General features: G+C 34.4%; 1 protein-coding gene across 1 annotated transcript in view; it reads left to right on the forward strand.

Annotated features, from left to right (window-relative positions):
• Positions 1–18,351, forward strand: part of scn12aa (sodium channel, voltage gated, type XII, alpha a) — a 49,163-nt gene that overhangs the window by 5,000 nt on the left and 25,812 nt on the right. The window contains exons 2-8 of the mRNA XM_016292087.1: positions 1,282–1,589; positions 4,644–4,762; positions 8,521–8,598; positions 10,541–10,669; positions 13,480–13,571; positions 13,676–13,918; positions 15,037–15,100. Of these exons, the coding sequence (XP_016147573.1) occupies positions 1,323–1,589; positions 4,644–4,762; positions 8,521–8,598; positions 10,541–10,669; positions 13,480–13,571; positions 13,676–13,918; positions 15,037–15,100 (992 nt within the window). The 5' untranslated portion in view covers positions 1,282–1,322. The remainder of the gene's footprint in view (positions 1–1,281; positions 1,590–4,643; positions 4,763–8,520; positions 8,599–10,540; positions 10,670–13,479; positions 13,572–13,675; positions 13,919–15,036; positions 15,101–18,351) is intronic.

The raw sequence follows: 18,351 nt of genomic DNA on the forward strand, positions 1-18,351 counted from the left end.
TTTGAGGCTGTGGGTTAGATAACGCTTTCTGGTGAAGAAATGAAAAAATGTCTGCCATGAAAAGGAACAGGAACTTCCCTCTCCACACACTAATCTCCAGAAACACGTCACTCCAGCTGCAATAAAAGCACAGGCTGTTAATGAGGGCGGGTCAGTCCTGCTAGTCGTCAGTTTTACTAATATACACTGTGCACAATTATTAGGCAAGTTGTATTTTTGAGGATTAATTTAGTTCTTGTACAACTACAGTGCTCTTGGTCAATCCAAAATGTTAACAAACCCTCAAACCTGAACATTTTAGTAGTAAAAGTGAAGTTTTGGCATTCTTAAGAGAATATGTACATGTACACCGTTATTAGGCAACTATTAGTGTGCAGAATTATGCAACTAAATGAAAAGCAAAGATCTCACTTGTTTATTTTCACCGGTTAAAGTGAGAATAATACTCCATTTACAAATAAACATTTCTGAAATTTCAAAAAGAAAACCTCAGTGACCAATATAGCCACCCTTCTTTTCGATAACAGTCACAAGCCTTCCATTCACGGAGTCAGTCAGTTTCTTGATCTGGTCAGAATCAACTTTGTGTGCAGCCGCAACCACAGCCTCCCAGACACTGTTCAGAGAGGTGTACTGTTTACCTTCACTGTAAATTTCCTGCTTAAGAAGGGCCCAAAAGTTCTCAATAGGGTTTAAGTCAGGTGAAGAAGGGGGCCATGTCATTAGTTTTTCATCTTTAAGGCCTTTACTGGCCAGCCACGCAGTGGAGTACTTTGATGCATGTGATGGAGCGTTGTCTTGCATAAAAGTCAAAGTCTTCTTGAAAGATGCAAACTTTTTCCTGTACCACTGCTTGAAGAAAGTGTCTTCTAAAAATTGGCAGTAGGTCTGAGAGTTGATTTTGAGTCCATTTTCAACCCGAAAAGGTCCAACTAGCTCATCTTTAATAATACCTGCCCATACCAGTACCCCACCTTGCTGGCGTCTGAGTCGAAGTGGAGCTCTGTGTCCGTTACTGATCCAACCAGTAGTCCAACTACTGATAGTCTGGAGGTTTACGCTGTGAACTGGGAATTCAGATGTTACAGGTCTGATCCCTGGTAAGTACATCCAGTAAACTTAAAAGTCACTGAGGGAAAACCATCAAGCCCTTGAGTACAGCACCTACTGACTCCAGAGGGACCGAACCCGCAGACACTGTGCCGTAAACAAGCTTTTTTAATAGTTTATAGCTTCAAAGAGTGGCTTTCTAACTTTATTTTCCTGTCTGACTCACTCTAGCTTTTGAGTAACTTCTAGTACAGGACGATCAGGATGAAAAGATGGCGACCATGCTCTTGCCAGCGGGTCCTGATGGCTTGCGACCGTACACTCGAGAGTCTCTGGCGGCCATCGAGCAGAGGATCAGCGAAGAGCGGACCAAGAACACTAAGGATAACAAGGCAGACCCGGGGAACACGGAGGAGCCCAAACCCCGCGCCGACCTGGAGGCCGGGAAGGTGCTGCCTCGTATCTTTAGTGACATCCCCGCAGGACTGGTCGGAGTCCCGCTGGAGGACATCGACCCTTTCTACTTCAAAAATCAGAGGGTGAGTCAGTCTGAGGTCACAAGCGGCCTTCAGATGTTTTAGTGCATCTTAAAGCAGGAGTAAGTGCTGTCTAATGGATGTGAAGTTCATGTTTTTAGCTGATAATTGCCGCAGTCCTTGAATAGACGGATGCATTTTATAAATTTGATATAAGTGCATGTAATGATTTTGTCTTGGAAAAAAAATTTCTGTGTTTTTCTGAATCATCTACCTTGAAAGCACCCACCTGGTTCTTCTGTCCAATAGGAAAGAAAAAAATCAATTTCTTTAATATCTCAGTTGTTTCTCCCTGACCACAATGAGACAATCTGGAAAGCAACATCTCACAGATTTGCCAAGATAAAGTCTGCATCAAAAGTCAGAGATCTCAAAAGGAACTCTAACATTTCTCGTCAAATTCTTTCACGACCAAATATTTTGAGTCGCTATTCACATTCATTTATAGACTGTATTGACTCATTTTTGAATTTTCCTAAGGAATTCGGAGAAACGTCTGAGACAAAGTTATTACTTAAATAAATAATTGAAAAACTAACCTTCTCAAAAAAGGCTGGTTGATTGGATTGAATGGCTCATTTTAATTTTATGTTCATTCAATAGTTTTTTTTTATTCACAACCCTTTACACTGCAAAAAATGTTCTTATGCAGTATTTTTGTCTTGCTTTCCAGTAGAAATATCCAAAAATGCTTTTACTGTCAATCAAAATACATTTACTGAACATACAAATTACACAAGTCATTGGCAGATATTTGATTCTCAAGTAAATGTATCTTGATTGAAGAATGTTTAAATATTTGTACAGAGGAAAAAAATACATTTTACAGTGTATACAGTTTAGCACCACTATACTAACAGACTTTGACTGACCAATCAGAATCAAGTATTACAGGCAGCCATGTGATTATCTACTTCTGATATTGCATGTCTGATGCAGATCATTTAAAAACAATAATATTGGCCAATATGGTCACTGATGTATTATGATATATCGGTATGATTGAAATATTGTACCTAACTAAACATTTACATTCATAGCATTTTATCTTTTGTCTTTCTCTTTTAGTCTAACCTTGCCTTGTTGGATTATTTAACCCTCATCCGTCCCTCCCGAACCTAAAACAAAAGTGTCCCTCGCGGGTCAAAATGACCCGAAAACCAAAAATGACACTAATTAGATTTTTGGTCCAGAAAGCTTATATTGGAACATTTTAATAAATTTTTTTGTTCATTTTTTATGTAGATTTTCCTATTATTTTTTGGTGATTTTTATCATATTTACCTATTATTCTGGATATTTTTAAGAAAACATAAGCAAATAAGCAGTTTTTGTACATTATTTCACAAAAAAATCCAAGGAAAGACACAATTTCAGTCCGTTTCATCAAAAACCAACAGATGGCCTTGGAATTGAGTCACTGAGTGTCTCTGATGCCATCTGGTGGGGAAAAATTACATAAAATTGCATTTTATGGTTACAGCCACTAGAGGGGCCTATAGAACTCTATGGAGATTTTTAAAGGGGTCATATGATGCGATTTCAAGTTTTCCTCAAGTGTTACAAGCTGATTGTGCATAGATAAGATCACTGAAGTTGCAAAGACTAAAGTCTCAAAACCAAAGAGATATACTTTATCAAAGTTAAGCTTGAGAGAGGCGGGGCATAGAGGACCTACAATATGTACAAAATACAAAATAATGTACAGTATTTGAAAAATAATGTGTTTTTTGAACATTAAAGCATGTCAACATATTCTGTTACACCAAATACACAAAATAATGATCTTTAAAATAGCATCATATGACTCCTTTAACTGAGCAAAACAAGTGAAACATGAGAAATTAGATCATTTTAAGGCTTCAATTTGGTTGTTTATGGATTAAAACATATATTGAAACATTACAAAATTCATATTTTGTAAAAAAAAACTAACTGAATTATAACCTAAACATATGTATATTCACACAAATTCATAAATATGAAATAAATATATATATATTTAAAAAAATATAAATATGATATAAACTCATTGGTCTTCACCACATAACTCAAATCTACCTGTTAAGTCAAAAAATGGAAAAATGACAATCATATCCCAGCAGAAACATGAAAAATATTACAATGTGTTCTACAAGAGTGTGTGTACCATGTGTGTGTTTGTATATGTGAGTTTTTTCTGCATTGGGGATATTCTGTAGTCTCAGCCCTTCATTTGGGTATAAATCTTTACTGGATTGTCTCAGATTTTGAATATAAAAAAAAATCAAATGTAATGAAAAACGCAGTTTTCTCGTAACTTCCATTCATTCCTATACGGGTCAAAATGACCCGCCAGGGACACTTTTGTTACTTTTTTTATTGCACCCATTTAAACTCCTCGAATCCACTCCAATTTTTTGGGGTGTATTCCCAGCGCAAGTGTGACAAAAGTAAAGAAATCGTGGACCGGTACGATCAACACACGATTTTTAGAATTGTTTTGAAAAAAAAGAGGGACGGATGAGGGTTTTTAAGCATCATACTGTTCAAAAGTTTGGGGGTCGGTAATAATTATTTTAAACAGTTTTGAAAGAATATTCTAAACAAAACTGTATTAATTTGAACAAAAATACAATAAAAACAATAATATTTTGAAATATTATTACAATTTAGAAGACCTGTTTTCAGGTCAGCATCATTACTCCAGTCTTCAGTGTCACATGATCCTTCAGAAATAATTCTAATATGCTGATTTACTGCTCAAGAAACATTCATTTATTATCAATGTTGAAAACAGTATTCTGCTTCATATTTTTGTGGAATCCGTTAATTTTTTAAAATCAGTATTCTTTGATGAATAGGAAGTTTGAAAGACCAGTATTTATTTAAATATATTTACTGTTGCTTTTAATCAATTTAATGCATCCTTGCTGAATAAAAGTATCAATATACTTAAAAAAAAAACACACTGACCCTAAACTTTTGAACGTTATTATATGTGTCTATGACAGCAGAAAAGTGACATTTCATCTGTCCAGATTGACAGTTTTCTTTTTTTTGTCTCTCTTTTCACAGACCTTTATAGTACTAAACAAGGGAAAAGCCATCTTCCGCTTCAGTGCCACATCTGCGCTCTACATATTCACTCCGTTTCACTGCATCAGAAGAATCGCCATAAGAATCCTAGTCCATTCATATCCTTCCACTGCCTCTTAGAAGAACCTTTCTCTATGTGTGCATGTTTATTGCTTGGAGAATTACAGAGAGATTTGATCTGTTTACAGCCGTGCTTCTGATTTGTGTTTAATAACTTGCACAGATATCAGACCCTAAGACCACGAGCTTCTCTAGAAACACAGCTGCACTGAGACATTTTATAAATCTGGTTTCCAAAAGCATAATTTTAAAAGCCAGGTATTCGACCTGGGCCAGTATACAACCACCTAGTACACCTAAATACCATATACTCTCAGAAAAAAAAGGTACAAAAGCTGTCACTAAGGCGGTACACTTTTTAAGGGTTAAAGGTACATATAAGTGCCTAAAGGGTACGTATACCTCAATGGTATGTATTTGTACCTTTTGAAAAAGTGACAGCTTTTGTAGCTTTTTCAAAAGTGAGTGACGAGACATGTGGCCAAGTATGGTTACCCATACTAGGAATTAGTGCTCTGCATTTACCTATCCAAAGTGCACACACACAGCAGTGAACACACACACACCGTGAACACATACCTGGAGCAGTGGGCAGCCATTTATGCTGCGGCGTCTGGGGAGCAGTTGGGGGTTGCTCAAGGGCACCTCAGTCGTGGTATTGAAGGTGGGAGAGAGCGCTGTACATTCACTCCCCCCACCTACAATCCCTGCCAGTACGAGACTCGAACTCGCAACCTTTAGGTTACAAGTCCGACTCTCTAACCATTAGGCATAGTAGTTGTAGTATCATTATGGTGGCTTCTGCATGGGCAAACACCACTTATATTATCAGAAAATGTAGTAAAAAGCAGTTTGGTTTTTCCCATAAGGCCTCTTAAACTAATCATTATTATCAAAAGGCATCAAAATCCCAAAATCTGGCCTAACAGCAAAATGATATCCAGCTGCTCACACTTTGAGGCGAATATAAAATTCTTACCATCAGAATTCTATTGGATTTGGTCTCATTTCTGAAACAGCTCTGTAATGTTCTTCTCTGGCATCGCCAACCAAATCCTCTTCTAATTCCCCAAATGAAATAAGAGCAAAGTGATTTGGCATCATGTGACAGCTGCATGTTACAGCGCGCCGCATGCACAGATGTTTTGAGCGTCTGCAGTCATGATGCACGCAGGTGTCTGGTCCTGTGTTGAAACAATTCAAACCTATTCAGCAGAGAGAGGGACAGAAATTTATTATAGATTTGATCACAATAGTGTCACTCCATTTTACTGTCTTCATGCTTTACCAGAACAAATTATTATTGACATTTCAAAGTGCGCTTTTTCTTAGTTTTTCCCCCCAAAATGAAACTCATCCTTCATATATTAATTATTGACAAAATAACAATAATGATTTTAATACTAAAAAAGGTAACACTTTACTTGAAGCCTTTATATACAGTATAATGCATTATAAAATTTATTATTTTTAATGCATTAATTATGCCTTGTAATGCAGCTTATAATGCATGTGAACTTAAGTTTTTAAGTTGAATGATTTTTATGAAATTTTTTTTTACAGGGCAACATTAGTAAGTATAATGCACTAAAACACATGAACAAACAACTGATTTCCGACATAACAAGGAATCTGCAGACACTATAATGCATTTTAACATTGTTTACAATTATTTATGAAAAGATATAATGCATATACACTATGAATACCTTTAAAATACATAAAAGCTTTGAGGAAAGTGTTACCTTAAATCATTAACATATTGACATTTTACATAATTTCAAACAAGTTCACAATATATAATTATCCCATTAATTACTTTACATTGACAAAAAATAAAATAATTATTATTTTGATTAATTTATTATTATAACATCACTGACACTAAAATACTGTTTGGTAAAAAATATTTAATTAATCTGAATTTAAAGACATTATCAGTTGTTTTATAGACTATATCATTAAAAAATATATAACATTTATTCCATCCCAGCCCATTTTCTACACTGAAAAAAAAGAGAAAAGTTGTAGAAACAAATTTCAAGTTCAAATAACATTGATTTTAAAGGAGACATATTATGCCCCTTTTTACAATATGTAATATAAGTCTCTGGTGTCCCCAGAATGTGTCTGTGACGTTTCAGCTCAAAATACTCCACAGATCATTTATTATATCATTTTGAAAATGCCTATTTTGAGTGGAAGCAGAAACACGCTGTTTTTCGTGCCTGTCTCTTTAAATGCAAATGAGCTGCTGCTCCCCGCCCCCTTTTCCAGAATAGAGCTACGCCATTAGAACTCGCACCTGCTAAAAAACATCTGTTTCGGTTCTGATTATCATGTTTATCGTGCTGAGTTTAAACTTCTGATATACGGTTTTCTGAGAGCACACATCCGAAGCACACGGACAGAAAGCGGCTGTCACAGCATGTAGTACTAAACTAAGTTCTCATTCACACACAAGTTTACGTTAAAAACACACGAGTGTCTGTGCAGCCAAAGACAGAACAGTTAGCGTGTTTTGCTCAAACTTTCAGCATGGCATTAGAACTAGTACACCATTGTCGCCTGTGAAAACATATTAACGGTGCCGTGGGTGTAAACTTACAGATTAGGGGCGGTAATATTATAATGAGATCCCTTTGCCACATCACAAAGAGAGCGAAATCAGACGCGCTGGTTTTCTCAGACGCTTGCAGAAAAAGGCTTAGCAAAGCAAAGTTACTGGGTTAATCTTTTTCACGTTTCCTTGGTTGCTAGATGCACTGGGGACCTCATTATAGCACTTAAAACCAGGAAAAGTCAGATTTTCATGATATGTCGCCTTTAACATAACATTTTGAAGTAGAAAAGCGTATTATGTATTTTCTTAATAAATGCAAAGCGCTAATAACATGATGTTAAGTTATTAGGAACATGATCCATAGTAAATTTTCCAGCACAATTGTAGAATGACCCACTTCTAGTTTAAACACTATACCGCGTCCTCTGACTGGATGTTTATTATAAGCAGTTCAGATCGGGCCAGCGATATTTTGTGTTATCCCCAAATGCGACAGGCTCTGAAAATCCCCACACTGAGTCCATGTTCAGGCTCTATTAAAACCTCACATACAGAATACAGAAAACCGAGTAAAGGAACAGATGCTTGCCTATCACTGGGGTAAAATCCTTCCATATTTTCAGTTATGATAAACAGAAACGGCATCATGAATATTGCAGGCTAGCAACTTCTTTCAAAGCTTCTTGAAAGACATGACGTAGACCTAGATAAAAACAAAGTCCTCATTTACTGTGTAGTTTGATCTCAACTTTAACTTACTTCTGTGATGTTTCAGAGGGTCATCGGTAACTCTCGTCACAGGCACAGTCATTCTGAAATACAATAAATTATATCTGACATCTCCAGATTTACAATTTATGCTTAAAACATGTAGAAATTTCAACTCAGAGGTCAATAGTGATAAGCAGGGTTAGACAAAATGTGCTGAATTGCAAATAATTTTTAAACTGAAAATAATATATACACGCCCCATGTTTATAACATATTTGAGTAAGTTGAACAGAAAAATGCTATAGAGTATGTACTGAAAAGGCGTATTAAAACTAAATGTTTAAAAAAATCCATTCCATTTTAATTCTACTTCCTTCGGTCAAAGTTCTCATTACTATTATGCATGATTTTTGCTATCTTAATTCAGTTTCAGAAATGTAACTGTAATATTTAAGGCATTTTTGATTCAACTCAACCTTGAACTGCTGCTCATTTCCTTAACTTGTTCACTTTGTTTAGCTTGTTCATCATGTGCACAATTTTGACAAACTGCAGCTTCATGGCCATGTCGGATCCTCCGCTGTGGACCAAATACCTTGAGTGAGCAATACCATTATTCTGTTTTTAAATGTTTATGCATATTTAAAAACTGAACAGAAAAATGCTATAGAGTATGTACTGAAAAGGCGTATTAAGACTAAATGTTTAAAAAAATCCATTCCATTTTAATTCTACTTCCTTCGGTCAAAGTTCTCATTACTATTATGCATGATTTTTGCTATCTTAATTCAGTTTCAGAAATGTAACTAATATTTAAGGCATTTTTGATTCAACTCAACCTTAAACTGCTGCTCATTTCCTTAACTTGTTCACTTTGTTTAGCTTGTTCATCATGTGCACAATTTTGACAAACTGCAGCTTCATGGCCATGTCGGATCCTCCGCTGTGGACCAAATACCTTGAGTGAGCAATACCATTATTCTGTTTTTAAATGTTTATGCATATTTAAAAATACAGTGTACATTATGTATTTTACTACTGCTACTATCGCATCATTTTGGTGATCTCTAGAAGATGTCTTTTAAGATATTTTTATTTGTTCACTGTTTGAAACTAAAAACAGGGGCATATTTAATTTAAAGATTTTGCACACATGCTCTTTTTTCTAAATTAAACTTGTCACTCATACCATAATCACTGAAAAATACAGATATTTAAATACTTTGTTTATTAATAATATTGCCATTTTTCAAACAAGGTCACAAAAAATTGCAGGTAAAAAAAGAAAAAAGATTTATCAACCTGTTTGTGTTGACAAAAAATTAAATGCATTTAAAAAAATAAATAAATAATAAAATAAATATATATATATATATATATATATATATATATATATACATCACAAACACTAAAAATGTTAAATCATAATTTTGGTGATCTCTAGATGTCTGTATATATTCTTATTTGTTCCTCATTTTAAACTCTAATAACAGACACATATTTAATTGAAAGAATTTGCACTCATGCTCTTTTTAATTTTTAATTTTTAAATGAAACTCATCAGCCATACCTTAATTATTAATTAATACAATGACATTTTACCTTATTTCAAACAAGAAAAATTGTAATGTTTTAAAAAAAAATTATTTACCACTAGCCTGTTTGTATTGTCAAAACAACAATAAATAAAATAAATTAATAATACAATAATAATTATTTAGTATTTTTACCATAACATAAGAGTAACTGACACAAAAAAATACAGTTTTGTAGAAAATATTTAATTAATCATCATTTTGGTGATCTCTAGAATATGTCTGTGTAGATATTGATATTTGTTCACCATTTTAAACTCTAAAAATATAAAAAAATTCCACAAAATGATGCATTTCTGAGTGAAATAGTATCTACTGAGAAATAAGGGTGCATTTATTCTGATTTATTGTTTACTTTAATGCACAAGAACATACTGTAACGTTAGCATTCATAAGTGCTTCAGAATGTGTACTGAAATGCTAAAAAGAGTTTTCATCTTAATTTAATGCTTTGCTAAGGTCCTGATGACCGCATTGGTAAGAGTCACATCTTCCCCATTCTGCCTGCAGCATCAGGAATGCCACATTCCCATGATGTCACTTCCTGTTATGTTTTGAAGAGCTAGAGCATTACAGCTCATTCACATGGGAGCGTGACAGTGTTACATTTAAGCTAAAGCTGCATAGTGCAGGTTTCCGGTGTCTAAGCCGTGGCATAGATTTGAACAGATGACCACAATTTCCATATTCACTTATTATACCTTTAGATGCCCTAATACAAAGCCACGATGAACCATATACATCCTCAAACACATCATACAAACATCATATGCATGCATGATATAGATTTCTAACAGATTGAATCTGAGCATGCAGCATGTTGTTAACGATCCACCGCTTGCATCAAAATAATCATTGAGTGAATTTTATGCATGTTACACAACAAGTCCACAGCTAGCTACACAACCCAGTGTAAATAGTCGATGTTTGCTTTTGTATTCGTGCAGGTATACATTCACTGGCATTTACACGTTTGAGTCTCTAATAAAGATCTTGGCCAGAGGGTTTTGCATAGAGCCCTTCACCTTCCTCCGAGACCCATGGAACTGGCTGGATTTCAGCGTCATCGTCATGGCGTGAGTTTGGCATTTGCTTTTATTAACTCCATAAAGCCTACTGTATCATATTTGATAGCAACTTTCTGAAAACTTGGAATGATTGTACACAATGTTGTATACAATCTACTACATGGCTTCTGTCCTCTGATTGATTGTTTATGCTCTTTTAGCAAGTAAAAGGCCTTTTAGTATCATTCTAAAAATGTCCACCTAAACATGTCTTTGCTGAGATATTTTAAAATATAAAAAAAAAAATTGTATAAAGTAAATGCAAGAATAACTTTTATATTGTTAGTAATATTTCAAGACAAACGCTTACTGGACTGAAGCAACTTAGGTTTACTTGATTATCCAGACATCATGTTTTTAGAAAAATCATGCTAAAATGTGAGTATCAAATATGATCATCAGGCTTTGAGGATTGTTTATTTGATCATCTCTCAGTCACCATTGTATTGCATTGCATTGTATGTTTTGATCATAAAACTAAGCATATACATATCTTATTAAGACATTGTTGGGAGATACAGAGTGACAACTGATATTTATATGCATTTATATAAGTATCTGCTATACTGTTATAAAGATCTCAGTTATTTAAATTACAAGCCATCAGAACTTACTTTTTGGCCATATACGTATATATCCGAATCTGCACCAAATTGTATAATTTTGCTCAGTTTGGGCCTCTGAATAAAACGGAGGTGTTTTTTCCTCCTTGAACTCAATATTATAACTATATCTTATAGAATGAGCCATAAAAAGCCTGATGTATCAAATATGATACTCAAAAAAAATATATATATAAAAAATTTTGTCTAGAGGTTTAATTCACTGTTCCATTTTTTTAAAATACATTTTTCCAACTATTATTTTATATGTCAGGCTTTACATGGTTAATTGTCTCATCCTGGATAAGGACTTAAAGTACTGAGTGTTCTGAAACAATGTTCACAAATATGAAAATTGTGTCATAATTTACTCACCCTCATATCAGTCCAATCCTGTATGACTTTCTTTCTTCCCTGGAACATAAAAGAAGAAATTTAGCTTATTGTTAATACTGCATTTTTAAATCTAAATAGTGGACAGTGACTTGTCCTACCATGTTTCATAAATGACAAAACACCACCAGAAAGGATCATGATAATAGTTCATGTGGCTTATTTGTTGTATTTCATGTCTTCTGAAGTAATATGATTACTTTGTGTAAACAGCAGACTGGAATTTAAGTTGTCATTCACTGAAATGTTTGATCTTAATGGATCTTGTGCATATTGAAATTTGCTGCATGTGAATATATTTTACTGGAAATATGAACTAGGGTTTAGAAACAAAAACGGGCTGTTCTTTAAGTAGATATCAGCAGATCATATTCCCATGAGACACAGTTATTCATGGAGCTGTCCATGGTGCTGAACACCAAACCAATGAGACCCAAGACTGCTGTTGAGTGTGAATCTAAAGAGAGAGGAGCCAAGAAAGATGTAAATCAAGGGATGCAGGTATCCAGATCGGGATTTGCCAGGTGACCTAAATATCCAGCATTACAGCTCCATCAAAGCAGAGGAGTGGATTAACTGAAAGAGAGAGACCGACTACTGCAGGACGAACATTTCCCCATTAACAAACTGCTGTTTTCAAACTGTTTTCAAAGTTTAGAGGGTTTATCTCCTCTCATGCTTTGAAAGAAACCTTGACATTTGTGGCTCTTACAAAAAGAAATAAATTACCTTTATATGATTATGTATATACTAAGTATTATTTATGACATTGTCACAGTGAGAACAATATGTTGGTGCATGACTGACACCAAAATATCAACTCTGTTTGTTATTAATTTAGCAAAATGGTCAAAGCTCATAAAGCCCAGCTGATTAGATTATTGTGGTGCCTCTTTGTGTAAAATCACGAGGGGATGGAGCAGATTTCAAATCCGTTAACTAGTGAAATACTGTGGTGAGATGGAGGCGGCATATAAAGATTTTTGAGGAATCTTCCGGTTTCTGTACAAGTTATGCTGTATGTACAGCTTGTGTGAAATGCGATTACCACAGGGAATAACTTGAACAAAAAGCAGTTAAAGTAGAAGTTTATGGGGTAATGCAGTGAGGAAAAACAATAAATTACATAGTTTAAAAAATATAGCCACAAGACAACCATTACATATGTTAACATGAAGCTAGTGTGATAAATTAATTGCTTACCCTGTCTGTGTAAAGTTATATCCTGTCATGACTATGTAAAGAAGGTACTTACATTAACTTACACATAATATGCATAAATATATACAAATATATTTTTGTCCACAGGAGCAAGGTGATTTACACAAAACTAGACTGGTGTTTTAGTATTATTAATATATTATAACATACATACATACATTATAATAATATACATTATAGTTTTTATTTATATTTAGCTTTTATTTTTATATTTTAATTTTGGTTTTATTTATTAGTAATTTTGTTATGTGCATATGTATCAGTTTTTGTTCTTTAAATATTTCTATTTATTTTTTATTTCAGTTCCTGAATGTTTCAACTTAACATTTCAGTTAATTGGTCAGGCAACATTTCTAATATTCTTTTAGTTAAATTCTTTCATCTAATATTTATTTTATTGTTTTTTTATAGCTTTTTTCAATTAATAGAAATAATGTTTTTAATAGACAAAAGTTTGCCATGTGTATAAGTGTGTACTTCATTTCCGAGGCGTGAGTCAAAATGATCATGATTTTGCATGAACATAAATCAGTGCACACACTTTTTGCCCTGTTTTAAAGAGCTGAGCTCTCTTGGAGAATGACTGCTGTTTTTCCCCCCCAGGTATGTGACAGAGTTTGTGGACCTCGGCAACGTATCAGCATTACGGACGTTCAGAGTTCTGCGTGCTCTAAAAACTATATCAGTGATCCCAGGTGAGGTTCAGTCCCGCTATCCACTTTACTTTCATACAGGCACTGGATAAGCCAATTAACTTATTTATTTGAATGTAATATTTGTTGTTTTTTTATTTCTTCAGGTTTAAAGACCATTGTCAGTGCTCTCATCCAGTCGGTTAAAAAGCTAGCGGACGTGATGATCCTCACTGTTTTCTGTCTCAGTGTCTTCGCTCTGATTGGTCTACAGCTCTTTATGGGAATCCTACGACAGAAGTGTGTCCGTAGCCCCGCCCACTGCATTAACTCCACCTACCCTGGCAACGGGAGCTTCGTTTGTAACAACAAGACCTGGCTCTCCATCAAGGACTTCTTAACTAATGAAGGTTCAGATGATTTTTATTGGGCATAATGCTACATATGCACGGCAATCATTAATTCTACTGTCAATTTAAAAAGTTGCAATGCTCACTAAATCAAATCAGTGTGCTGAACTATGTACTGAATCACATTCAATCCTTCTGAATTTACAAAACTTTTGCATTGAACTGAAAACCAATGAATCGTGAATCGCATCAATTTGCTGTCACACCCCTGCATTATAGGTTGATATTTAATGTTGAACAAGGTTGAGTGATAGGCACTGAAAACAAATCAATGAAACTCGCCAAGATAACGTTTGTCAGTCAGTATTAGATCAACATGGTACTGCTAAGCTTAGTGGAATCACTAGAGACGTTTAAAGTACTAATGAACTCTGTAATCAAACTAAACAGACATTCAAAGCAGTGTTATTTTAGTATACACTATCATAGGTTTTGTAAATATTTGTAATTACATTTTATTTTTTATATTTCTGTTTTCATTGTAATTTTAGTTAATGTTTTAGCAATTTTGTTGTGTTTTTGTCATTATTATTATTATTAGGTTTTGTTTTTTATATATTCCTTTATTTTTATTAAAGTTGAGTTTTTAGTTATTTTAGTTTACTTCAATTTAAATTAAACAAAAATGAGAAATGTTGCATTGGCCACTAGCAGAAATAAAATAAGTTAATAAAGTAACAATAATAATAATATTGATTAATTATAATGAATAATAAATATAAATCATGAAAAGGAAAACATTTTTTATATTTTATTTTATTTTTAGTTGATGTTTATTTCAAGTAATTAAATTTTATTTAGGGTTTTAGTTTATTTATTTACGTTTATTTAACCAGGAAGACTCATTGAGATTTAAAATCTCTTTTACAAGAGAGACCTGGCCAAGGTAGCAGCCATACAGTAAGACAATTGTAAAATACAACTTATAATATAACATATTATATACAACAATATTTAAACATATCCTCTCAACAAAAACAATCACAAGCTTCCAATACCACTCTCTTTATGATGAGTTAACAATAATAACCATGAATCAAGGTTTCAGTGATTCACAACTCTCAGTCTGACGTGTCTTGCGAAAGTAATTGAGTTTTATTTTTTTATTGTTCCCTTAGACAATTTCTACAAAATTGAAGGATCCAAGGATGCCTTAATATGCGGATACAGCAGCGATGCTGGGTAAGTCATCTCACTAATTACATTGAGATAAATCCAACAAGGTTTTAGAGTGTGAATTAGTGAATATAAAATGTATAATTAATAATTTCTGTACAAGGTGACCACGTAGATCTATCTGCTTGCTTCAGCTCGGCCTCATAGATAATCACTCGGTATCAGTGTACCATGAGCTCATCAAGCCCATTGTCATTAATCTGAAATGAAACACAGCCATAGTGCTGCTATAATTTCCATAAATCCTAAAAGGGATGAATGGTTTATCTGAGAACCCACAGCGTCATCTCTGCGTGTGAGGACACAGAGCGGTCAGCATGGTGACATGTGGCATATAATCGGAGGTCTGTAATAGTTAACCACAATCTCTCATGATATGACAAAATGAGCAGCTGTCATTAGGAGAGCAAGCTTTAAAGCCCTATAATAATGTTAGGAAAAGTTTTGCTAAATAAATAAAATAAAATAAAAATACGGCTTTTCATACAGGTTTCCCAAAGAAGAGTTATTTAACTAAAACTAAAACTATAAAAAATGTCATTACTTGAAACAAAATAAAATATAATAAGATCAAATAAATAAATAGAATATAAAAATATAAAATAAAATAAAAAGATTTTTTTTCATCAATTTACATTTTAATTTAGTTTAATCTGAAGTACTAAAATAACTAACACTAAAACTATATATACATTAAAAAATTATATACATTAATTATATAATTATATATATTATATACACTACAAAATTACCAAAACTTTAACTACAAATGAAAACAGAAAATACTAAAATAAAATCTAACTTAAAATATTGACAAAAGCAATAATATATTAGTGACACTAAAATAATACACCCCTGATGATCAAATAAATAAATGACAGCATTTATACTAATTAACCTAGTTGTCTCTATACGTTGCAAACAAAAATGCGTCAATGCTTTTAAGCAACCTCAATAAAATAATCATATTTTACATTATGTTGCTAGATGATTTACCCAAAATGCACTATTAATCTGAGCCCACTGTGTTAGTCCTCTCATACAGAGCTCAGACCAATCCTCATGTGACACCTAAATGGTAACCAGTCCCATGCAGTCTAGTAACCACTAACCTTAACTAACCTCTAAGCTATTAAACCTGCAGTGATTCTCCTATGGGAAAGAGGCAGGAGATTATGATGCACCCTCCTAAACATCTCCGAGTGCATTGATGATTACTGTGATTCTATTGCGCGTGGGACATGACATGAACCATTCCTCAAATCAGATGTCTTGTTGAGCAGAGGTGTGCTATTACTTTACTAATGTCACGGTCGGTGGTAGTGTGAGGAACGCGGAACGAGGAGACCAGGAGTATGACACAAAGGGATTTATTCTTCTCACAGGGTAGCACACGTACCACGAGGAGAAGACATCAACATACAATTCCAGACAAGGGAGAACTGAACGGGTTACTAAATAGGGTAGATAACGAGGGGCTGACAGATGATGGGGATAACTAATAACAAGGAACAGGTGATACTAATAAAGTGAAAAGGAACTGGAAGGACTAAATAAGGAAAACAGCAACTCAACGGGAACATACACGTGACGACTAAGTGATTGGACTCTGCATAAACAATCTCACGCCAATAATCAGCTGAATTAAGAGTGAAAGTCCTTCATTGTTGGTCTCACTAACTGTCTCTGCAGTGCACAGAGACATAATCCTGCAAATCCCAGCAACACTGTTCAGACCGGAGCCACAGGATGATGTTTGTGGTGCCAGGGCTAGTTCAAGGATTTGATTGTGCTAAATACCCATCTGTGTTAATGTGAAATATTACACTGTTAGGGGTATTAGTGATTATGAGGAACAGAAACAAAAATAAACAGAACAATTGAGAGAAGAATTTTATAAACTGCAAGATGCAATTTCTTTGCATTTAACTTGAGAATTTAACTAATTTACTGGCTGAATTAAAAGTCAAACTACTGAATAACTTTTAGACAAAATGCACAAAATGCAAGCTTTCTTTACTTAGCATAGAGTTTTGCAATTACTCGAGATTATTCAAAGTTTCACCCGCCTTAATAACTACAAACCTCATCCTATGAGCCTGTAGGTCATATCAACCTCACCCAGTAAGAAGAAACAATGATCTGTGTGTCTGTCTGTGGGTTTAACACTTTCAGTTCCCATCAGTGCTCTCCTCGGCTCACGGCACACATCCCACAGAGGATTTCCCCTCTACATTCACATCTGATCCCTCCTAAGCCCTTTTGTAGGTTTGTTAATGGCTGTTTTTACGATAACAGAACATTGGGGATTTGCACTGCTCTTTTCTCTCTCTCTCTTTCTGTATGAGAAACAGAGAATGACATGTAATGAGATACAGACAGAAAACACCCTATATAACACATTAGATGCGCTAAAATCAGACCAATTAATTACTCTTAGAATGGAGTTAAAGTAATAATGTGCAAAGACAGCTTATTTGTATGGCTTAAAGGAGACATATTATGCCCTTTTTTACAATATGTAATATGAGTCTCTGGTGTCCCCAGAATGTGTCTGTGAAGTTTCAGCTCAAAATACTCCACAGATCATTTATTATATCATTTTGAAAATGCCTATTTTGAGTGGAAGCAGAAACACGCTGTTTTTCGGGCCTGTCTCTTTAAATGCAAATGAGCTGTTGTTCCCCGCCCCCTTTTCCAGAATAGAGCTACGCCATTAGAACTCGCACCTGCTAAAAACATCTGTTTTGGTTCTGATTATCATGTTTATCGCGCTGAAATCATGCGTTTTAAACCATATGAATTTAAACTTCTGATATACGGTTTTCTGAGAGCACACATCCGAAGCACACGGACAGAAAGCGGCTGTCACAGCATGTGTTTTTATATTTTTTTCACAATATTACTGTTTTTTTTTACCATATTTCTGATCAAATAAATGCAGTTTTGGTGAGCATAAAAGCCTTGTTTCAAAAACATGGAAAAGTCAACTGACCCAAACTTTTAACCAGTAGCGCATAAAAATATTTCACATATAAAATTGTCATCAGTTCTCCTTTTAAGAGAATTTGAGGAGGATCATCTGAAATGACGTTCTAGATTTATGACAGGTTTTATTGCTACAGTCTCTGAGCGTGGTATTGTACTGGACTGTATTATATAAACCTGTGTGTGTTTGAACACATTGTTAGGGAGATCATGGTTGCACGGCCTCTCTCTCTTTCTACCTTTGGGTGAGAGATTTACAGATGGCCTCA

The sequence above is a fragment of the Sinocyclocheilus grahami genome, unplaced genomic scaffold (genome assembly GCF_001515645.1).
Source record: "Sinocyclocheilus grahami isolate Dianchi unplaced genomic scaffold, SAMN03320097.WGS_v1.1 scaffold280.1, whole genome shotgun sequence".
Taxonomy (NCBI): Eukaryota; Metazoa; Chordata; class Actinopteri; order Cypriniformes; family Cyprinidae; genus Sinocyclocheilus; species Sinocyclocheilus grahami.